This window comes from Oncorhynchus kisutch, linkage group LG2, assembly GCF_002021735.2.
Source record: "Oncorhynchus kisutch isolate 150728-3 linkage group LG2, Okis_V2, whole genome shotgun sequence".
In the NCBI taxonomy this organism is placed as follows: domain Eukaryota; kingdom Metazoa; phylum Chordata; class Actinopteri; order Salmoniformes; family Salmonidae; genus Oncorhynchus; species Oncorhynchus kisutch.
This window is the reverse complement of record NC_034175.2, coordinates 54,883,549-54,907,588: the sequence shown is the minus strand read 5'-3', so window position 1 is coordinate 54,907,588 and position 24,040 is coordinate 54,883,549. Positions and strand designations below refer to the sequence as shown.

Genomic DNA, 24,040 nt, shown 5'->3' with positions numbered 1-24,040 from the left:
TTGACCTAGTCTATTGTGGTGTTGAAAACGCAAACCATGATATGGAAGCGCTCGAAGTCGGTTTGCTTTGTTTGGTTTACAGTACAAGGGGTGGGGTTATGTGAAAATATTTTTTACATCGGAAATATGGGTTTTATATAACACCTTGAGTTGATCCAGCCCCCCAGTAAATGTCGAGCATGCAGCTCCCCGTGTATTGTTAAGATGGACAACTTTTGTTGTGAAGCTTTTTTCAGGGAAATCTGACGACCCGGAAGTGATGATGTAAGACTAAGCACTAGCAGCTAAACTAAAGCTAGCAACACACGAGCAAATTGCATTGGTTTCGCCGGCCTAATAAGTTATATACCTATCATTAACATAGTGGTGGAGGGGCAAAGTTCTCTCTGTGCGCTGTGATTATGAAACAGGAGTTCAATCACTACTGGTGTCAGCTTCGCTGGACATAAGATGGCGACAGAGCTGAGACGCTTTTGGAAGCTTGGGTCATTGAGCCGTATCTGCACCTTCTCCCTTCTATTTCTGTTTGTGCATTGTCATACGTGTAAACATCAAGTTCCTTCTCTGTCGGAGGTAAGTGTCGTTATCGCTTGCTTACCAGTTATTTTCTCGTATGGAATCGATGCATAGCTGAGGTACTTTGCGTGGGGGGCTCGAGCCATGGCTATAGGGGCATATCAGGTATATTGTTAAAAGGTACCGAGTAGGGGTGATGGGTATTTTGGGGGCTGTGAAAATGTTACATTACACAAAGGTTAACTAATTTGTTAAATGAAATTACATTTAATATTTACACGAAGAGCGCTGTATCAAAATAAAGCTAATATAACACCGACCTCAAATACATTCTACATGATAATACATTACTACCGCTACTTTTCTTTAAACAATGTTTCTTGTAGGTTGTCCATAAAGTGTACCTGAAGTCTGAAAGATTAACCAAAAGAAGCTCTGATCAACAATTGAAGATAGCGATAATTTATGATTCAAGTGTGGACAAGTAAGTTTAAAAAATGCTTACTATAGAATTGTCCGTTTGTAATATGTGTGTGCCAGGCTTTACTGTAAGCTGGTTATTATAAATACATGTTGTCTTCTTCCAAAGGTTAACTTCAAATAAAAGAAGACTTGTGAAGGTATGTTTTTGTGAATGAGGTCGGAGATATTTTCTATTGACATACAGGACAATAGGTATTGGTATTTTGTTGCTGCTGGCTAATATTATGTTGTGTATCCTTTTTAGCTGGATGCTGGTTAATATACAGTACCTTTTTGTTTTCTACAGGATAAACTGTTTTCACAAGCAATTGATTATCTACAGAAGGCATTTCAGGTTCGCCGGCAAGCAGGACCTGTATTACTCAGCAGGTAAAGTTCTCACCTCCCATCACCCTCCAGTACAGGCCATTAACACGATCACCCTCCAGTACAGGCCATTGACACGATCACCCTCCAGCACAGTCCATTAACACGATCACCCTCCAGCACAGGCCATTAACACGATCACCCTCCAGTACAGTCCATTAACACGATCACCCTCCAGCACAGGCCATTAACACGATCACCCTCCAGCACAGGCCATTAACACGATCACCCTCCAGTACAGTCCATTAACACGATCACCCTCCAGCACAGGCCATTAACACGATCACCCTCCAGCACAGGCCATTAACACGATCACCCTCCAGCACAGGCCATTAACACGATCACCCTCCAGCACAGGCCATTAACACGATCACCCTCCAGCACAGGCCATTAACACGATCACCCTCCAGCACAGGCCATTAACACGATCACACTCCAGCACAGGCCATTAACACGATCACCCTCCAGCACAGGAGGGTCCACTGACATGGTCACCCTCCAACGCGGTCCACTGACATGGTCACCCTCCAACGCGGTCCACTGACATGGTCACCCTCCAACGCGGTCCGCTGACATGGTCACCCTCCAACGCGGTCCACTGACATGGTCACCCTCCAACGTGGTTCACTGACATGGTCACCCTCCAACATGGTCCACTGACATGGTCACCCTCCAACGCGGTCCACTGACATGGTCACCCTCCAACGCGGTCCACTGACATGGTCACCCTCCAACGTGGTTCACTGACATGGTCACCCTCCAACATGGTCCACTGACATGGTCACCCTCCAACGCGGTCCAGGAACATGATCACCCTCCAACGTGGTCCAGGAACATGGTCACCCTCCAACGCGGTCCAGGAACATGATCACCCTCCAACGCGGTCCACTGACATGGTCACCCTCCAACGCGGTCCAGGAACATGGTCACCCTCCAACGCGGTCCACTGACATGGTCACCCTCCAACGTGGTTCACTGACATGGTCACCCTCCAACACGGTCCAGGAACATGTTCTCATTTCAAGAAGACAATAAAATAGTTTCATGTTTGTAATTCAGTTGGGGTAGTGAGTGTAGCATTTTAAGATGTTTCTACATAATCTATAGTGTTGAATAGGCCAAAAATACTGAATGCTTCTCATCTATTGAGTATCTAAAGAGCACTCTAAGCTATGTCAAGTCATTCATGCAACGCTCAATCAGTAAAGAGGTTCAGTCCATGCATCTTTCTCTTGCATTGTAAAATGTGTTTCTGTTCAGACAATGTGTGACCAATCAGTATTTGAGGAAGAAAGATGACCCTCACCGCTACTGCCAGGGAGCATGTGCAGACATCACTAAGTGTGGACCCGTCATTGTTCCTGAGCATCATCTACAGGTCAGTCTACGTCATGGAAATTGGAACATGAGGTGTAGTGACAAAGTAGGTTGGTTGATAGACTAGTTATTAGTAATACCAGATCTCAAGTAACTTACTTAGTCAGTGTTGGTCGCTGTTATTAACATGTGATTTCTGGTAATGATTTGTTATTAATAAAACATGGAAAGTACATCGTCATTATAGGTGCCAGTCCTTCCACTGTTCCTCTACGCATAGGGACAATGTACCACCAGGTACCCGTGGACCATTCTGTAGTTATGGGATTAGCTAATGCAGCCTATGCCAGTTCAGTGAAATTTGAATTATGATAGTCCTTCGGTTGGAGTGCCTATTGTCCCACTTTGAGGTTGTGTGCAGAACTTGCCTGACAGCCTCAAACAAGATTAGCACTTCCGGTTCATGGGTCATTTAAGACAGTCTAGAAGCTTTTGTCTTCTAAACTACCTATATTGCTTGTTACTCACCTTTTTAAGCTTGGCCTTTTTAACCAGCGATGTTATTGTTCTTTTAGACATCTATTTAATCACTTTAAATACAGTATTATTTGACTTAGCCTGAAGACATAATAGTTAGCCTCCATGTTTACATGCTCCACTCTGTTTCCTCTATATGTTATCTACTCAACTGGCTTGGTACCATTGCCTCCTGCTGCTATCTTCAACAGGTCTCTCGAGTAAAATAGATTATCTCAATGAGACTAAACAAGGTTAAACTGAAACTGTCCTCAACACGCACATGATCCAACTGCCTGCGTGGGATTTAAATTCCAGCCACATCGGTCTTCACACCCTTCCCCTGTCTCCCCCTGCTCATTCCGTTTAGTCCTAGCAATAAAACATTTAAAAAATCATATACAGTTGAAGTCAGAAGTTTACATACACCTTAGCCAAATACATTTAAACTCAGTTTTTCACAATTCCTGACATTTAATCCTAATAAAAATTCCCTGTCTTAGGTCAGTTAGGCTCACCACTTTATTTTAAGAATGTGAAATGTCAGAATAATAGAGTGATTTATTTCAGGTTTTATTTCTTTCATCACATTCCCAGTGGGTCAGAAGTTTACATACACTCAATTAGTATTTGGTACCATTGCCTTTAAATTGTTTAACTTGGGTCAAAAATTTCGGGTAGTTGGGTGGATTTAACTTGGGTGGATTTTGGCCCGTTCCTCCTGACAGAGCTGGTGTAACTGAGTCAGGTTTGTAGGCCTCCTTGCTTGCACATGCTTTTTCAGTTCTGCCCACAAATCACACATTTTCTATGGGATTGAGGTCGGGGCTTTGTGATGGCCAATACCTTGACTTTGTTGTCCTTAAGCCATTTTGCCACAACTTTGGAAGTATGCTTGGGGTCATTGTCCATTTGGAAGACCCATTTGCGACCAAGCTTTAACTTCCGGAGTGATGTCATGAGATGTTGCTTCAGTATCCTCATGATCCCATCTATTTTGTGAAGTGCACCTGTCCCTCCTGCAGCAAAGCACCCCCACAACATGATGCTGCCACCCCTGTGTTTCACGGTTGGAATGGTAGCCTTTGGCTTGCAAGCGTCCCACTTTTTCCTCCAAACATTATGGCCAAACAGTTCTAGTTTTGTTTCATCAGACCAGAGGAAAAAAGTACGATCTTTGTCCCCATGTGCAGTTGCAAACCGTAGTCTGGCTTTTTTATGGCGGTTATGGAGCAGTGGCTTCTTCTTCCCTGAGCGGCCTTTTGGGTTGTCGATATATAACTCGTTTTACTGTGAATATAGATACTTTTGTACCTGTTTCCGTCAGCATCTTTACAAGGTTTGCTGTTTGCTATTGTTCTGGGATTGATTTGCACTTTTTGCACCAAAGTACGTTAATCTCTAGGAGACAGAACGTGTCTCTTTCCTGAGCGGTATAACGGCTGTGTGGTCCCATGGTGTTTATACTTGCGTACTGTTGTTTGTACAGATGAACGTGGTACCTTCAGGTGTTTGGAAATTGCTCACAAGGATGAACCAGACTTGTCGAGGTCCACAATTTATTTTCTGAGGTCTTGGCTGATTTCTTTAGATTTTCCCATGATGTCAAGTAAAGAGGCACTGAGTTTGAAGGTAGGCCTTGAAATACATCCACAGGTACACCTCCAATTGACTCAAATGATGTCAAGTAGCCTATCAGAAGCTTCTAAAGCCATTACATAATTTTCTGGAATTTTCCAAGCTGTTTAAAGGCACAGTCAACTTAGTGTATGTAAGCTTCTGACCAAAGTAGATGTCCTAACCGACTTACCAAAACTATAGTTTATCAAGAAATTTGTGGAGTGGTTGAAAAACAAGTTTTAATGACTACAACCTAAGTATATATATATATATATATATATATATATCTCAACTGGTAGGCCTATAGAAATGCTGGCTGATGGTGTTCTTGAGTTCTGTAGTTTGAGGATTTTACTGTATTACGTCCATTGTGTGATTTCCAGCAATGCAAGGTAAAGTATTTCATGGCTCACCTGTAGATTCTGGACTTACCTGTAAATGAGACCTGGGCTTCAATGCGATTTTCCTGTTTTAAATAAAAATGCAATTATGTATATGTGATTTCCAGCAATGCAAGGTGTGCAGCGAGACAGGGAAATCGTGTGGCTCAGCAGGGCCTCTGGACGGGAAGGGGGTGGAGGGGGCTGACTTTGTCCTCTATGTCAGTGGGGTGACTACAGAACGCTGTGGACAGGAGAACATTGTGGCCTATGCTGCATACTGTCAGCTGGAGTCTGAGCTGGACAGGTAAGCCTCCAACTCTGTACACTCTTTAACCACACCTGGTTAACCTTTGAATATATTTTACAGGCTTATAATGGCATTTTAGGCTATTCCAGATTGCCGTAGCTACTGATTGGGTCTGGTAAGTGACATGGTAGCCCATGAATAGGTCTTTTAACACAATGATTTTTTTTATGTCAGTTTCACTTTCTTTACCTTTTTAGACCCATTGCTGGATATGCCAACCTGTGCCCCAATATGATATCCACCCAACCTCAGGAGTTTGAGGGTATGCTGTCAACTGTCAAACACGAAGTCATACATGCCCTGGTGAGTGCATTGGAAACAATCTACTTTTTATTCCTATTGGGGTGAAGCTGGTCATGAATAACTTAAATAAATAATGAATTAAACATGTCCAACACAGATTTAATTATTGATTGAGTAATGTGATTTCATTATTTTCTTTAACGTGTGTCCAACAGGGTTTTTCTGCAGGGCTGTTTGCATTTTATCACGATGATGATGGCAAGCCTCTGACACCTCGGTTTGCAAGTGGACTACCAGCATTCAACGAGAGGTATGTATACTTAATCATTATCCTCCACTGTCAGGCTGTGTTTTCAGAATTGCGCTTTTTGTAGTAAGCACCAGGCCTAGACGATAATACGATGCACAACAGAAAAATTATTATATGTTTATAAAATCATGTTGATGTTTGAGAGAACTTTTGCTTTCTATTATAGTTTAGGCTTGTATCAGTGGAGTGATGCAGTGATGCGTAAAGTGACTCGATTATGGGACATCCGTGGTGGCGTGATGGTCCGACATGAAGTGCACCTACTAGTGACACCGCGTGTTGTGGTAAAAATCCTGCTTTTAAACTCCTCCCTGTTGAATCATGTATTTGTCATTGGTCTATATGTGCCGTTGTAGAGGCTATGCTGTGCTCTGCTGTGTTGTGCTGTGCGGTGTTATGCTAATGTGTTATTGTTGTGCTGCACTGCCCCACTTTGTCCTGCCCTGTCCTGTAATGTGGTTAATGTTCGTGTCTTGTACCACTGCACGTGTTTGCAGGAAGAGGCGAGGAGACATTTTGGCTGTCCCATCCTGGAGGGTATGGAGCTGGAGAACCAGGGAGGGATGGGTACTGAGCTGAACCACTGGGAGAAGAGGCTACTAGAGGTAACAGAAGGGCTGCAGTTTGCATTGTACTGTGTTTAGTTTTTACTGTTATGTGAAATGATTCCTTTCTGTACAGTATGTGCAGCCTACATTTGTGTTATAGCTTTACTTAGCCTACTGGAACTGGTGTCTGAACTGGAATTCCTGATATAGACCTAACCACACCATATTGGCCACTGTGGGTTCGATTCCCACGGTGGCCAGTAGGAAAAATTTATTCAAATGTATGCACTCACTACTGTATGTCTCTGGATAAGAGTGTCTGCTAAATGACTAAAATGTAAATGTAATTACTCTTTCACTTAGTTTCATAGTCTGTATAGCTATTGTGAATTCTGCATGCATTTCTTAGCAATAGTTCATTACTCATCATCAGCATTTACACTGCGTGTACAAAGCATTAGGACCACCTGATCTTCCCAAGACACAGACTGATCAAGTGAATCACAGTGAACGCTATGATCCCTTATTGATGTCACCTAGGGTTGCACATTTTGGGGAATATTTAAAGGTGGAAACTTTCCATATATTCCTGTTAATTCCCACGGGAGTTAACGCAAATATATGCAAATTAATATCATTTAAATGTAGATGTTTTTTGCATTGGATATATTTACCATATCATACGGAAACATAAACCTTTTACCTGATCATAAGTAGACAATTGCAAATGATTAAATCCTTCCAATAGAAATAAAAAAACATTTGTTACGAATTGAACTTTCATTAAATGAGTTGACTCTTCACATGGGATGATTTCACTGAACAACAAAATAAAGGGAATATTGAATGATCCCCAATGATCCATCGCATCTCCCAAAAACATTTTCAATATACATCTGTAAAATGATAGTCTGGAGACTAAAGTTTTGGTTGTCTTCCTCTCAGGCTTCCATGTCTTCTCCCTGGACCTCCTCAATGTCCACCTCTTGAACATCAATCTCTGAGGCCTCATCTTCACTGTCACTTTCCAACCTTGTTGAGGATGGCTCGTTGTCAGGCTCAAAAAGCCTAAAATTTGCCCAGATGGCCACCAATTTTTCAACCCTTGTATTGGTCAGCCTGTTGCGTGCTTTGGTGGGTGTGTTCCCAAACAAGGGCCAGTTGCACTCTGAGGTGGCTGATGTTGGTGGGATTTGGAGGATGATGGAGGCAACAGGGGAAAGAGCCTCAGATCCACAAAGTCCCTTCCACCAGGTGGCTGTTGAGATATGTTGGCACGACTGCCATATTGCATCTCCATCCCAAAGCCCTTGCTTGGAAGTGTACTTCGCCAGACTGCCAAGAACCTTGCCCTAATCCAGGCCAAGGTGGCGAGACACTGTAGTGATGACACCATAGGCCTTGTTGATCTCTGCATCAGACAGGATGCTCTTGCAGCATACTTGGGTTCCAATATGTACGCTGCGGCATGAATGGACTTCAGGCAGAAGTCTTCATGCTTTTTGATGTATTTCAGAACTGCAGTTTCCTCTGCTTGGAGCAACAGTGAAGTGGGCAGAGCAGTACGGATTTCTTCTTGTACATCTGCAAGCAGAGTCTGAACATCAGACAGGATGGCATTGTCTCCCTCAATCCGTGCAATGGCTACTGCTATAGGTTTCAGGCTGCTTACCACTCTCTCCCAAAATACATAATCCAGGAGGATCCTCTTGATGGGTCTGTCCATATTGGCAGACTGTGATATGGCCATTTCTTGGAGACAGACCTTCCCCTCCAGGAGACTGTCCAACATGATGACAACACCACCCCAACGGTTGTTGCTGGGCATCTTCAATGTGGTGTTCGTATTCTTCTTACTTTGCTTGGTGAGGTAGATTGCTGCTAGAACTTGATGACTCTTCACATACCTAACCATTTCCTTGGCTCTCTTGTAGAGTGTATCCATTGTTTTCAGTGCCATGATGTCCTTGAGGAGCAGATTCAATGCATGAGCAGCACAGCCAATGATTGTGATGTGAGGGTAGGACTCCTCCACTAGACCAAGCAGCCTTCATGTTCGCATCATTGTCTGTCACTAGTGCAAATACCTTCTGTGGTCCAAGGTCATTGATGACTGCCTTCAGCTCATCTGCAATGTAGAGACCGGTGTGTCTGTTGTCCCTTGTCTGTGCTCTTGTAGAATTCTGGTTGAGGAGTGGAGATGATATAGTTAATTATTCCTTGCCCACAAACATTCGACCACCCATCAGAGATGATTGCAATACAGTCTGCTGTCTCTATGATTTGCTTGACCTTCACTTGAACTCTGTTGAACTCTGCCTCCAGCAAATGAGTAGATAAAGCATGTCTGGTTGGAGGGGTGTATGCTGGGCGAAGAACATTCAGAAATCTCTTCCAATACACATTGCCTGTGAGCATCAGAGGTTGAACCAGTTGCATACACAGCTCAAGCAAGACATTCATCAGTATTTATTTGACTACGTTCCTTCATTGAGTCAAAAAAACTTCTGATTCCAGGAGTACCATGAGCTGTTGCTATCGATAAGGTGTCTGATTCATCATTTTCACCTCAAAGAAGTAGAGGGACTTTTGTCAGAGGTTGCTTGTTGTGAGCACTGAGGGAACTTTATGCACTTGGCCAGATGATTATGCATCTTTGTTGGATTCTTCACATATGATTTGGCACAGTATTTGCAAATGTACACAGCTTTTCCTTCTACATTAGCTGCAGTGAAATGTCTCCAAACATCAGATAGTGCCTGTGGCATTTTCCTGTAAAGATTAGAAAAAAATGAGTAAAAAAAAAACACAATTCCATGTACAGATAAATAGAAAAGCAGTTAGATTAAACATCTCCTTTTGTAAGCTAAATGTTTTAAAATGAAACATGTATGGAAACAGGTGAATTAACACTCCTCAGTTAGCAGGCTCAACAAGCAAGCTAAAACCCACATGGTAGCAAAAACAAACTAGCAGAAATTGTTAACAAGTTAGAAATTATTTAAACACACTTTGCTGTAGGCTACTATTTACTAGTTAACAAAATGATGCATGTCGTATAAAATATTCACCCCACACAGTATTGTAATCAAAACTTACCAGAAAGCATGTATTCCTTGGCTCAGACAGTGTAGTAGTGTGGGCTCAATAGCATCTCATTAGTGTGCAAGATCTTGAGAATCAGCTGTACATGTGATGGAAGAATGCACCGTGCATGCAGAGGGTTGCAATTCCATTGAATTGGGGATAGTTTAACCAAAATATGCCACAAGAACTAGAATTGCTGTATGTCAAATCGAATCAAATTTGATTAGTCACATGCACCACAGTTGTTACTTACGAGCCCCTAACCAATAGTGCAGTTTTTCAAAAAATATGGATAAGAATAAGAAATGAAAGTAAATAAAGAGCAGCAGTAAAAAAATAACAATATATACAAGATGGTGCCAGTACATAGTCAATGTGCGGGGTAACTGGTTAGTTGAGGTGGTATGTACATGTAGGTAGAGTTAAAGTGACTATGCATAGATAACAACAGAGATTGGCAGTGGTGTGTAGGGGGGCAATGCAAATAGTCTAGGTAGCCATTTGACTAGATGTTCAGGAGTCTTTTGGCTTGGGGGTAAAAGCTGTTTAGAAGCCTCTTGAACCTAGACTTGGTGCTCTGGTACCGCTTGCTGTGTGGTAGTAGAGAGAACAGTCTAAGACTAGGGTGGCTGGAGTCTTTGACAATTTTTAGGGCCTTCCTCTGACATTGCCTGGTATAGAGATCCTGGATGGCAGGAAGCTTGGCCCCAGTAATGGACTGGGCCATTTCCACTACCCTCTGTAGTGCCTTGGTCAGAAGCCGAGCAGTTGCCATACCAGGCAGTGACTCGATGCTGCAGCTGTAGAACCTTTTGAGGATCTGAGGACCCATGCCAAATCTTTTGTCTCCTGAGGGGGAATAGGTTTTGTCGTGCCCGCTTCACGACTGTCATGGTGTGCTAGGACCATGTTAGCTTGTTGGTGATGTGGACACCAAGGAACTTGAAGCTCTAAACCTGCTCCACTGCAGCCCCGTTGATGAGAATGGGGGCATACTTGGTCCTCTTTTTCCTGTAGTCCACAATCATCTCCTTTGTCTTGATCACGTTGAGGGAGAGGTTGTTGTCCTGGCACTCTGACCTCCTCCCTATAGGCTGTCTCGTTGTTGTCAGTGATGAGGCCTACCACTGTTGTGTCATCTGCAAATGTAATGATGGTGTTGGAGTCGTGCCTGTCCGTGCAATCCTGAGTGAACAGGGAGTACAGGAGGAGGAGGCTGAGCTCGCACCCCTAAGGGGCCCCTGTGTTGAGGATCAGCGTGGCGGATGTGTTGTTACCTACCTTTATCACCATAATGTACAAAAAGAGTATCCCACAAAAAAGGTTCACTGTTATAAGCGAACTTTATTTTTTGCAAAATTCCCAAATTCCCGAGCTTAACTTCCCATGGAAAATTTCCAGAAATTTACTGGAAAGTTTCCGACCCGTTGCAACCCTAATGTTACCTGTTAAATCCACTTAAATCAGTGTAGATGAAGGGGAGGAGACAGTTTAAGCAAGGATTTGTAAGCCTTTAGACAATTGAGACATGGATTGTGTATGTGTGCCATACAGAGGGTGAATGAGCAAGACAAAATATTTAACTACCTTTGAACGGGGTATGGTAGTAGGTGCCAGGTGCACCGGTTTGAGTTTGTCAAGAACTGCAATGCTGCTGGGTTTTTCATGCTTAACGGTTTCCTGTGTGTATCAGGAATAGTCCACCACTGGAGGACATCCAGTTAACTTGGCACAACTTTGGGAACCATTAGAGTAAACATGGGCCAGCATCCCTTTGGAATGCTTGACACCTTGTAGAGTCCATGAATTGAGGCTGCTCTGAGGGCAAAAGGAGATGCAACACAATATTATGAAGGTATTACTAATGTTTTGTACACTCCGTGTATGTGCTCATATAGGTTCATTTATTAATCTATTCATAATAATAAATACTTACCCTGTTTGTATTGATAACAGAATGAAGCAATGACTGGATCTCACACTCACAACAGAGTGTTTTCTAGGCTCACCTTGGCCATCATGGAAGACACAGGGTAGGGTTGCAGACTGTTATATGGAATACAAGAAAATAATGACTTTGACCTTTTATGTCATTTCAAGAGCTTTGACTATTAAACGACTTGAAGGCTCTTTTTTATTGGGAATTGGTGTGCATTGGTGTGATTGAAGGTACTTGACTTTGCCATATGATTTGTATTGAAGTTCAAGAGTTTACCTGACTTGATGTAAAATGTTAGCCATCTATGTTTTCTCTAGTTGGTACAGAGCCAACTACAGCATGGCAGAGAGGCTGGACTGGGGCAAAGGCCTGGGCTGTGACTTTGTGATGAAGAGCTGTAAATTCTGGATTGAAAGGCAACGTCAGAGGTAAGGGGGTATCTAATCTGAGTTTAGGTTTCTTACTATACACAACTGACTGAAACATCTAAACGTCTAGGAACAGAGCATGCCCCTAAACCAATTTAAAGTATTACTAGCCGACACACCCTTGTCTCATATGGGTCATTCCATTTGATTTCAATCACTTTCACGCACCCATTTGATTTGAACGAAACCTTCTATACATATTTGCCCATGGTAGAAGTGGGACCTGAATGCTAAAACATTTAGGAGATAGAGGTGCTCAAAGTTTACCCATTTTTGCATACCCCACCCTACCACCAGACATCAAGTTCTTCATCACTTGAGAAGATAAACGGTTGATTTTATTTAAAAGCTTATAAACAGGGTTGTGACACTATTTTCAATTTTTTTTTATAAACATTTCCTTTTTTTTTTACACTTTAACATTAATTATCTAAAAAGGCATGTACTTTTTCCATTTTAGCATATGTTGTAGTTTAGACCTTATTTGACATTAAGACACAGTATGCTTTTGAGTACAGGGTGGGTGTCATGTTTTGGCTGATAAATGTACTAAAATGGGAAAACAACTTTACATTTCAACTTTCAAATGGTAGCACAAAGAAGGTTGGAGGCCCACACATCAGAGAATGTTGACTCGAATGGAAAGATCAGTTTTAAATTATACTGTCAATCTTCCACAGGAAACCTACTGAAATCATAGAAATATACAGTCACCGGCCAGTTTATTAGGTACGCCCATCTAGTACAGAACAGCGTAAATTCTTTGGGGATTGAAATTGTTTTAAAATCATATAAATAAAAACCATTCAACTGATGACCGAAGTCGGCCAGAAGGCGCCCGGCCCACCACAAGGAGTCGCTAGATCACAATGAGCCAAACCCAGCCTAAAACCCCAAACAGCAAGCAATGCAGGTGTAGAAGCACGGTGGCTAGGAAAAACTCCCTAGAAAGGCCAGAACCTAGGAAGAATCCTAGAGAGGAACCAGGCTATGAGGGGTTGCCAGTCCTCCTCTGGCTGTGCTGGGTGGAGATTATAACAGAACATGGCCAAGATGTTTAAATGTTCATAGATGACCAGCAGGGTCAAATAATAATAATCACAGTTGTTGGCGAGGGTGCAACAGGTCAGCACCTCAGGAGTAAATGTTGGCTTTTCATAGACGATCATTGAGTATCTCTACCGCTACTGCTGTCTCTAGAGAGTTGAAAACAGCAGGTCTGAGACAGGTAGCACGTCCGGGTTCCATAGCCGCAGGCAGAACAGTTGAAATTGGAGCAGCAGCACGGCCAGGTGAACTGGGGACAGCAAGGAGTCATCATGCCAGGTAGTCCTGAGGCATGGTCCTAGGGCTCAGGTCCTCCGAGACAGAGCATACTTAAATTTACACAGGACAGCGGATAAGACAGGAGAAATACTCCAAATATAACAGACTGATCCTAGCCCCCCGACACAAACGACTGCAACATAAATACTGGAGGCTGAGACAGGAGGGGTCGGGAGACACTGTGGCCCCATCTGACGATACCCCCGGACAGGGCCAAACAGGCAGGCTATAACCCCACCCACTTTACCAAAGCACAGCCCCCACACCACTAGAGGGATATCTTCTACGTGTAGGTATGTACGGCAGAACCAAATCGGAAAGATAGGTTGGAGCAAGCCCATGTAATGCTTTGTAGGTTAGCAGTAAAACCTTGAAATTAGCCCTTGCCTTAACAGGAAGCCTGTGTTGAGAGGTTAGCCTTGGAGTAATATGATCATATGTTTGGCATCTAGTTAAGATTCTTGCAGCCGTGTTTAGCACTAACTGAAGTTTTAGTGCTTTATCCGGGTAACTGGAAAGTAGAGCATTGCCTAGAAGTGACAAAAGCATGGATTCATTTTTCTGCATAATTTTTGGACAGAAAGTTTCTGATTTTTGCAATGTTACATAGATGGAAAAAGGCTGTCCTTGAAACAGTCTTAATATGTTCGTCAAAAGAGAGATCAGAGTCCAGAGTAACGCCGAGGTCCTTCAGTTTTACTTGAGACGACTGTACAACCATCAAGATTAATTGTCAGATTTAATAGAAGATATCTTTGTTTCTTGGGACCTAGAACAAGCATCTCTGTTTTGTCCCAGTTTACAGGTAGAAAATGTGCAGCCATCCACTTCCTTATGTATGAAACACAGGCTTCCAGGGAGGGCAATTTTGGGGCCTCACTATGTTTCATCGAAATGTACAGCTGTGTGTCATCCGCATAGCAATCAAAATTAACATTATGTTTCCGAATGACATCACCAAGATGTAAAATATATAGTGAAATCAATAGTGGTCCTAAAACGGAACCTTGAGGAACACCAAAATTTGCAGTTGATTTGTCAGAGGACAAACAATCCACAGAGACAAACTGGTATCTTTCCAACAGATAAGATCTAAACCAGGCCAGAACTTGTCCGTGTAGACCAATTTGGGTTTCCAGTCTCTCCAAAGAATGTGGTGATCGATGGTATCAAAAACAGCACTACGGTCTAGGAGCACGAGGAGAGATGCAGATCCTCGGTCTGACGCCATTAAAAGGTAATTTTCCTTGGTAAATGATGGTCCGATAGTCCAGGATTATGAGGAAAACCATTAAGATCCACAACATTAATTCCACGGGACAAAACTAGGTCCAGAGTATGACTATGGCAGTGAGTAGGTCCGGAAACATGTTTGACAAAACCCACTGAGTCGACGATAACTCCGAAAGCCTTTTGGAGTGGGTCTGTGGACTTTTCCATGTGAATATTAAAGTCACCAAAAATGTGAATATTATCTGCCATGATAGGAATTCAGGGAACTCAGTGATGAGACCTGTATATGGCCCAGGAGGCCTGTAAACAGTAGCCATAAAAAGTGATTGAGTAGGCTGCATAGATTTCATCACTAGAAGCTCAAAAGACGAAAACATAGTTAAAAAAAAAAAAAAAAAAATTAAATTTATATTTGCTATCATAAATGTTAGCAACACCTCCAACTTTGCGAGATGCGCAAGGGATATGGGTACTAGTGTAACCTGGAGGTGAAGCCTCATTTAACACAGTAAATTCATCAGGCTTAAGCCATCTTTCAGTCAGGCCAATCACATCAAGATTATGGTCAGTGATTAGTTCATTGACTATAACTGCCTTGGAAGTGAGGGATCTAACATTAAGTAGCCCTATTTTGAGATGTGAGGTATCACAATCTCTTTTTCAATAATGGCAGGAATGGAGGACGTCTTTATTTCAGTGAGATTGCTAAGGAGAATGTTTTTCCACTCCTCAATTGTCCAGTGTTGATGATCGCGTGCCCACTGGAGCCACTCCTTCTTAATTTTAGCTGATAACCCGGTGTGGTCGTCTGCAGCCCATTCATGACAAAGATCAACGAGTTTTGCGTTCCGAGATGCCGTTCTGCACACCACTGTTGTACTGCGCCGTTATTTGTTTGTGGCCTGCCTGTTAGCTTGCATTATTCTTGCCATTCTCCTTCGACCTCTCTCATCAACAAGTTGTTTTTGGCCACAGCACTGCCGCTAACTGGATGCTTTTTTGTTTGTCTCAACATTCTCGGTAAACCCTAGACACCGTCATGCTTGAAAAGTCCAGGAGGGCGGCCGTTTCTTAGTCTGAATTCTGCCAAATCGCACCAACGTTCATACCATGCTCAAAGTCGCTTAGGTCACTCGTTTGGCCAATTCTAACATTCAATCAAACAGTAACTGGATGCCTGTCTGCCTGCTTTATATAGCAAGCCACGGCCGAGCGTAGTTTACGCATTTTGTGACAATTGACAATTGTCAATTAAAGGTTCATAAATTACCTTAGTAATTTTTTTTATCAAGAAATGTAAAATAGTTTGCAACCCTGTTTTTATAAGCTTTTAAATGGTATCAAGCTCAACAGTTTATCTTTTCCAGTGATAAAGATGTGGATGTCTCATGGTAGAGTGGGGAATTCAAAATGGATCAACTTTGAGCACCTGTGTCTCCTAAATGTTTTTTGCATTCAGGTCCCCCGAAGACCCTTTCTGACCATTTCTACCATGGGAAAATGTGTATGGAAAGTTTTGTTCCAATCAAAAGGCGTGCAGTCTAAAAATGACTGAAATCAAATGGAACAACTCATATGTCGACATTTCTGTGAACACAAACATCAAGCCATTTGACGCTTAAACTCGATTAGAAATTCACTGTAACCAACAACCATAAAAACATTTTAAATTAGAAACTGTGGCTCAACCTGACCTAACCCTCATGAGTTATTGATTTTCAGTCGTAAAGTGGTGACCCTTTACTGTGACACAGTGCGAGCCACACCCCTTCAGCTCACCTGCAGGCAGGACCAGCTGGCAGTGGCCGTCTGCAACCTGCAGAAGTACCCTCAGGACCTACCCCTGGACTACCAGGTAAATTGCAAGTCTCGCAATGCCATCCTTCATAGTCACAAAACCTAGAAATCGAGGCTATGACAATAAACCCAGTGATGATAACATGACGCGAGCAAGACTCTGTCAGAAACTTATTGGACCACTACAGAGGATTATAAGATAAACATAAATATTACAAGTGTATGTCAAGAACTTACTAAGCACATGCACCCAAGCAAAGTTTGTACCTTTTTGACAAAAAAGGCAACAAAAACCAATTTGAAATGGTCTTTATTTAAGATGTTGACCAATTGTGACCAGCATAGTGTTAAGTACACCCCATACAGTAAATCTCTTCCACCTCCTCTCCGGCAGTACTTTGACCATATCCCTGAAGTCTCTGTGATGGATCTGGCCTCCTACGGTGGAGCCGTGGAGATCGCTGACTACTGTCCCTTCAGCCAGGAGTTTAGCTGGCACCTGAGTGGAGAGTACCAACGCAACTCCTACTGCAGGGTCCAGGAGAACCAGCCCGGTAATATCCATTCCCTTCTTGCGTTGTTGTTGCCTCTTGGTTCCTCAGGCCTTGGTTTGTGTACTCTGAGGCTGTTAACTCACTTGAAGGTTTGCCAAATTCAGGATATTTTCCTAGGTTTTCCAGAAATCCCATTTGGAGAATTCCCTGTTCCATTTCTGCTTATTCCATCCCAATCCTGGGAATCTTCCAACTGGGATTTCTGGAAAATCTGGGAATTTGGTTTCAGGAAAGTTTTGAAAATGTTGCAACCCTACTTACTAGTATGCCACCTGACACACGGTTTCCAGATTGGTGGAGGAACTACGGAGCTGAGCAGTATGGTCCAGACTCAGTGTGTTTGTACCAGAAGACTGCCTTCGTCATGGAGCAGTGTACCAGACGCATGACCTACCCTGACTGGGGAAGTGGCTGCTATAAGGTAATGCAGAATAAGTAACAATCTTTAGATATCTCTAATCTATGTTTTGATGCTTCATCCATATAATACAAGTCTTCTTAATAACGTTTACCACCGTTCAGTCTCATGCTTTTATCATATGAACAAAATCACAAATTCAGTTAAATTACATTTCTGTGTTGTGGGTTAATGGTACCCTATTATAGATGTGCGACAGGCAGATATATACATTTTGAAGTGACTCATACAACAAAAAACGAATACTTAAATCTTATATTGTTGATGTTTCCAGATCTCTTGCTCTACCCAGGGTCTGACGGTGTGGGTGGAGGACACTGCGTACCAGTGTATGCGTACGGGTCAGCTGCTGAGCGTCAGTGTGCGTGTTAATGACTGGGTATACAATGGGGTTCTCGTCTGTCCTGCCTGCTCAGACTTCTGTAGCGCCTGCCCTCTACCACAACAGCTCCCGCCCCTCAATACCACCAAGAGAATTCCTATTGGTGAGTTCCCTTGCCTGTCTTTCCTACCTTGTCCTTTCCACATACATGCGCACACTCACATTATATAACTATGTACATTATATAGACCTCTTGGTACTAAGGAAGCTTTTTGCCTTTCTTCCAGACCCTTGCTCCAGTTCCTCCAGCTTAGTGGTAACTCTGTGTCTTCTACTGTTCAACTTCATCCCTGTGTATGTGGAACTAACTGACTGTCTGGTTGATTGGCTGGCTGACTAACTAACTGTAAGGTTCTCTCTCTGGGACTGCGGCCCAAATGGAACCCCATTCCTTAAATGGGCCTATGGCCATAGGCCCTGGCCAAAAGTAGTACTCTATGTAGGGAATAGGGTGCCATCTGGGACGCAATCTGGCAGCCCGTTTTGTAGTCGACCATACTTGGCCATCCCACAACCTCAGGCATCCCATTCCAGGGTTCCACAGTCCAGTTGGAAAGGATTTGATCCTTGGAAAATCATCAAGGAAAAGTCAGGAAAGTTGTTTAGGAATCAATCACATTAAACCCACCGTCAGGGAAATTTGTGATACTTTTGAACAAATGTTTCGTAAAACAAAATTCAGTGCAAAATATGTATTTTACATATGTATTGTAAGTTTAAATGCCTGAAAGAAGGATATCTTACCAGAATACCTTATCTGTCCAGTTTAGACACATTTGTACAACCTAGAACTTCTTTTAATGCTGCAGTTTTGGAACAGACAAAGACCGTGGCCCATTGTGAATGACGTCATGAAATTGCTAGATACTTTCAGAAAAGGGGAAAAATAAGCCATTGATTGCACTTTTCTTTTTGTTAAACTAACAAACGAGGCACCAGTAAACTGTTAGCAAAATCCGAAGAAGCCATACCCCAAGGGTAGCTAGATGATCACGGTGAGGTGCCGGTGCTACTTTATGTATGACCCCCTATCCTAACACTAAGACATACTATATTCCCCTCAGGGGGACTGTAGCATATTCAGTTTCCTAGTGTTGTCATGTACGGTTTGTTACATTCTTAGAACTCATATGAAACATCTCTACATTTTCAGTTAGCATTTTTATAGCAAGTTATCAGATGATTCAACGCCAATCAATGTAACAATGCAGTATTTAAAATTGACAGCAGATTGTTATTAGCGTGTATTTGTTTCCTGGTGAAAGGTCCATATCTGGCAAACTGGGAAGGTGCTTTAAAAGTTTGATTGTCTTAGTTAGGCCCTTAAAATATCAATTTTGGTGGGATATTAGATGCATTTGATGATTTTGTAGATGCATGCGTGACGATAAAGGTGTATCTGAAATGAAAATGGCACTAAGACTGTTTCACAGTGCAGTAAAGTTACAGGCAGGCTAGTAGTGATGATACTTGATGTAGATTGTAGTTAACTTGTTTTTTATAATTTTCATAAATAATGGACTAATATATATTTTTTAATAACATTTTACTGGTGTGGGAGGGCATAGGGCTTTTTGTTTGATGCCTTTAAATCCCCTATGACGAGCCAGAGATGTGGAATTCACCCTGTACCTATTATGTGTCTCATGTGGGAAAATGAATTGTGAACAGCCATAGTGTACACCTTCTGAAGTGAATAGGGACTTCCCAGTTTCAGATACGCTTTCAGCTTCAAAATTGGTCAGGGCATTATTCCATAGTACCTATAATGGAATATATGTAGTAATGCAATTGTATAGTACTTACACACAGTTATACAGTAGGACTTTCAGCTATATATTCAATTTAAAGTTAAAGGGATAAAAAGCATCAAGTACTATATGATGGTTATATGCCTCTAGTATTCCAGTGCATCTGCTATAAGCCCACTGTGATGTAGTGTTGACATATTTGACTCGAGTGACTTGTTATTTTGTAAGTTTGTCTAATTTCAGTTGATATGGTATGCTTTTGCCAAATTGTAATGTTCCTCCTATTAGTGAAGTAACATCAGTTAATTTGGCTATTTAACTTGAATCTTGTAAGTTTCATGGTGTAGGGTATGGCTTTTATAAATACGGCATTCAAATTGTCTCTCTTCTCTAAGCACTCCACTGAATATTGAGTAATTAATTTGAGCATACACTTGGTATGAAACAATTTGGCAACCTTACATTTTTTGGTTTATGTGATGTGCCTGGGGTTGGATTTTAACATGCATTGCAAATGGCATTAACAAAACCAACAGATTCCAAGGTGGCAGGACACTGAAGACTAATAATGCCATGTTAAACTACACTTCAGATAGACATGGCCTAAAACCAAACGCGTCGAACAGTACTCTGATTAGACTAGAGTTAAAGAAGTGCCACTGACATGCCATGTTATATTGTTTATGGTCCTATGTAGTAACTTATTGTTAGGTTAATAATAGTATTATGGTTTTTATGCTACTGCTGTTTCTGAAGATATGAAAAAGTGATTGCAATAACTGTGATAAACAAATGAGCAGCTACCGATTTTTTTTCTTTTTTTCTTCCCCCCATTAGTTTAAATATATATGAATTTTTTTCCTATATAGTAGGCCTAGATCTTAAGAAACTTGTTGTTTTTAAGTTTAATTATGGATCCAGTTGTATTTGTATTTTGTGGGTCATTTTGCAGCTGCTTCTAGATGTTTGGTTTTCTGTATGTTTGCCAACAGGGTCTACATCAATTATGGGAACATTTGTATTTCATCATGAGAAGGAACAAAACTGTAATGTGTTGATGAGCTGGATTGAGACCACAAAATGGTGTGATTGTTGGTGTATCTGTTAATTGAGATTACTGTACCAGAATGCTGCTTAAGGGAATAGTTTAATATTTTTTATGGAAAAAACAAGTTAGATTATTCACCTTTTTGTAATTTGTACCCATGCAATTGTCTGTATTAGAATGACTTGTTTTGTTTTTTAGTTACATTCCAGGGCTACAAGTGAAGGATGGCAGTGCTTTCATTTGTGATCTTTTTTATGTTGTACGAGAGTCCATTGCGTGTGTGTGTGTGTGTGTGGGAAAGGTTTTGATTTAAAAATATATTGTGTGTTTTACAGTATCAGGGAAGCAGGCAATAAATGTTGTACAGTAGGATACTTTTCTTTTTCTTACAGCTTACTGGTGCCAATCTTCTGATAGTCATTGTGAGTGAATATGAAAAGAATGACATTTACAGATGTTATTTTTCTCAACATGAAGAAACATATGTTTGTTTGAAACAGTACAAAAATGAAGAATATGCATATACATTTGAAGTTGGAAGTTTACATACACCTTAACTCAGTTTTTCACAATTCCTGACATTTTATCCAAGACAGGGAATTTTTACTTGGATCAGTTAGGATCAACACTTTATTTTAAGAATGTGAAATGTCAATAACAGTAGAGAGAATCATTAATTTCAGCTTTTATTTCTTTCAGAACATTCCCAGTGGGTCAGAAGTTTACATACACTCAATTAGTATTTGGTAGCATTGCCTTTAAATTGTTTAACTTGGGTCAAATGTTTCGGGTAGCCTTCCACAAGCTTCCCACAATAAGTTGGGTGAATTTTGGCCCATTCCTCCTGACAGAGCTGGTGTAACTGAGTCAGGTTTGTAGGCCTCCTTGCTCGCACACACTTTCAGTTCTGCCCACAAATTTTCTATAGGATTGAGGTCAGGGCTTTGTGATGGCCACTTGGATACCTTGACTTTGTTGTCCTTAAGCCATTTTGCCACAACTTTGGAAGTATGCTTGGAGTCATTGTCCATTTGGAAGACCCATTTGCGACCAAGCTTTAACTTCCGGAGTGATGTCTTGAGATGTTGCATCAATATATCCACCTAATTTTCCTCCCTCATGACGCCATCTATTTTGTGAAATGCACCAGTCCCTCCTGCAGCAAAGTACCCCCACAACATGATGTTGCCACCCCTGTGCTTCACGGTTGGGATGGTTTTCTTTGGCTTGCAAGCCTCCCCCTTTTTCCTCCAAACATAACGATGGTGATAATGGCCAAACAGTTCTATTTTTGTTTCATCAGACCAGAGGACATTTCTCCTCCAAAAAGTACAATATTTGTCCCCATGTGAAGTTGCAAACCGTAGTCTGCCTTTTTTTGCGGTTTTGGAGCAGTGGCTTCTTCCTTGTTGAGCGGCCTTTCAGGTTATGTCGACATAGGACTCGTTTTACTGTGGATATAGATGCTTTATTACCTGTTTACTCCAGCATCTTCACAAGGTCTTTTTCTGTTCTGGGATTGATTTGCACTTTTTGCACCAAAGTACGTTCATCTCTAGGAGACAGAACGCGCCTTCTTCCTGAGCGGTATGACGGCTGTGTGGTCCCATGGTGTTTATACTTGCATACTATTGTTTGTACAAATGAACGTGGTACCTTCAGGCTTTTGGAAATTGCTCACAAGGATGAACCAGACTTGTGGAGGTCTACAATCTATTTTCTCAGATCTTGGCAGATTTCTTTTGATTTTCCTATGATGTAAAGCAAAGAGGCACTGAGTTTGAAGGTAGGCCTTGAAACACATCCACAGGTACACCTCCAATTGACTCAAATGGTGTCAATTAGCCTATCAGAAGCTTCTAAAGCCATGACGTCATTTTCTGGAATTTAAGCTGTTTAAAGGCACAGTCAACTTAGTGTATGTAATCTTCTGACCTACTGGAATTGTGATACAGTGAAATCTGTCTAAACAATTGTTGGAAAAATTACTTGTCATGCACAAAGTAGATATCCTAACCAACTTGCCAAAACTATAGTTTGTTAACAAGAAATTTGAGGAGTGGTTGAAAAACAAGTTAATGACTCCAACCTAAGTGTATGTAAACTTCCGACTTCAACTGTACCTGAAATATTTGCTTAATGTACAGAGACCAAAGATATTTTTATGCAGAAATCTATTGTACATAAATTGCAACAAAAAATCCTGTTAACTTAGCAAATATGAGTGTACAAAACTTTAGGAACACCTTCCTAATATTGAGTTGCACCCTATTTTGCCCTCAACAGCCTCAGTTTGTTGTATGAACCACACGGTGTCGAAAGCTTCCTATGTTGACTCCGATGCTTCCCACAGTTGTCAAGTTGGCTGGAATTTCCATTGGGTGGTGGACCATTCTTGGTACCAATTTCCATTGGGTGTGAAAAAACAGCAGTGTTGCAGTTCTTGACACACTCAAACTGGTGCGTCTGGCACCTACTACCATACCCCATTTAAATATTTTGTCTTGCCCATTCACCCTCTGAATGGCATACAGACACAATCCATGTCTCAATTGTCGAGGCTTAAAAATCCTTCTTTAACCTGTCTCCCCTTCATCTACACCGGTTGCAGTGGATTTAACAGGTGACCTCAATAACAGGGATGCAAACTAGTCACGTTTTGAATCCAAATAGGTGACCTACGTGATTCGTGTAGATCTGATGAGAAAAGGTTGGGAGGGGGGTTTAGACAACCAACTTACACGGAACCCAAATTCGGCTGCATGCGTGCACTATCGTGCAGAAATGTATATGGCCCCCCACCACACCAAACGCGATGACGACTCGCAGGTTAAAATATCATAACAAGCTCTGAACCAATGACATTAATTTGGGGAAAGGTCGAAAAGCATTAAACATGTATGGCAATTTAGCTAGTTAGCTTGCACTTGATAGCTAATGTTAATTTGTCCTATTTAGCTAGCTTGCTGTTGCTAGCTAATTTGTCCTGGGATATAAACATTGAGTTGTTATTTTAACTGAAATGCACAATGACCTCTACTCTGACAATTAATCCACACATAAAACGGCCAACCGAATCGTTTCTAGTCATCTCCTCCTTCCAGGCTTTTTCATATTTGAATTTATATGGTGATCGCATTTAAACTTTCATTGTATTGCCACGACAACCGGCAACAAAGTTCGTCTTTCAATCACCCAAGTTGTTATAACCAATGAGGAGATGGCACGTGGGTACCTGCTTCTATAAACCAATGAGGAGATGGGAGAGGCAGGACTTTCAGCGCGATCTGCGTTAGAAATAGGAGACTGATCATGTAGATCATATTCTTTGTTGTTTAATTAGTTGACCTGCATTTCCCCTTAGCAGGGATGTTTTTGCATGTTTCAGTGCAAAACAAAAGTGTCCGTTTTTTTGGCCCCTCAGCAGTTTGCATCCCTGCAATAAGGGATCACAGCTTTCACCTGGTC

General features: G+C 41.7%; 1 protein-coding gene across 1 annotated transcript; it reads left to right on the top strand.

Moving 5' to 3' along the window:
• Positions 1-220: 220 nt before the first annotated feature.
• LOC109868346 (leishmanolysin-like peptidase) lies at positions 221-20,944 on the top strand. The gene is made up of 17 exons (XM_020457821.2): positions 221-573; positions 903-1,000; positions 1,106-1,136; positions 1,286-1,368; positions 2,626-2,743; positions 5,327-5,505; positions 5,706-5,811; positions 5,967-6,061; positions 6,228-6,345; positions 6,559-6,666; positions 11,653-11,729; positions 11,953-12,063; positions 16,345-16,477; positions 16,814-16,973; positions 17,264-17,394; positions 17,666-17,876; positions 18,001-20,944. The coding sequence occupies exons 1-17, from the start codon at positions 451-453 to the stop codon at positions 18,111-18,113; spliced, it is 1,995 nt and encodes a 664-aa protein (XP_020313410.1). The 5' UTR covers positions 221-450; the 3' UTR covers positions 18,114-20,944.
• The last annotated feature ends 3,096 nt before the right edge of the window (positions 20,945-24,040 follow it).

Coding starts and splice junctions, on each gene's coding strand:
- LOC109868346 (XM_020457821.2), top strand. CDS start 451: ATGGCGACAGAGCTGAGACGCTTTTGGAAGCTTGGGTCATTGAGCCGT. Junction 574..902: donor AAGTTCCTTCTCTGTCGGAG/GTAAGTGTCGTT, acceptor TGTTTCTTGTAG/GTTGTCCATAAAGTGTACCT. Junction 16,478..16,813: donor ACCTACCCCTGGACTACCAG/GTAAATTGCAAG, acceptor CCTCTCCGGCAG/TACTTTGACCATATCCCTGA.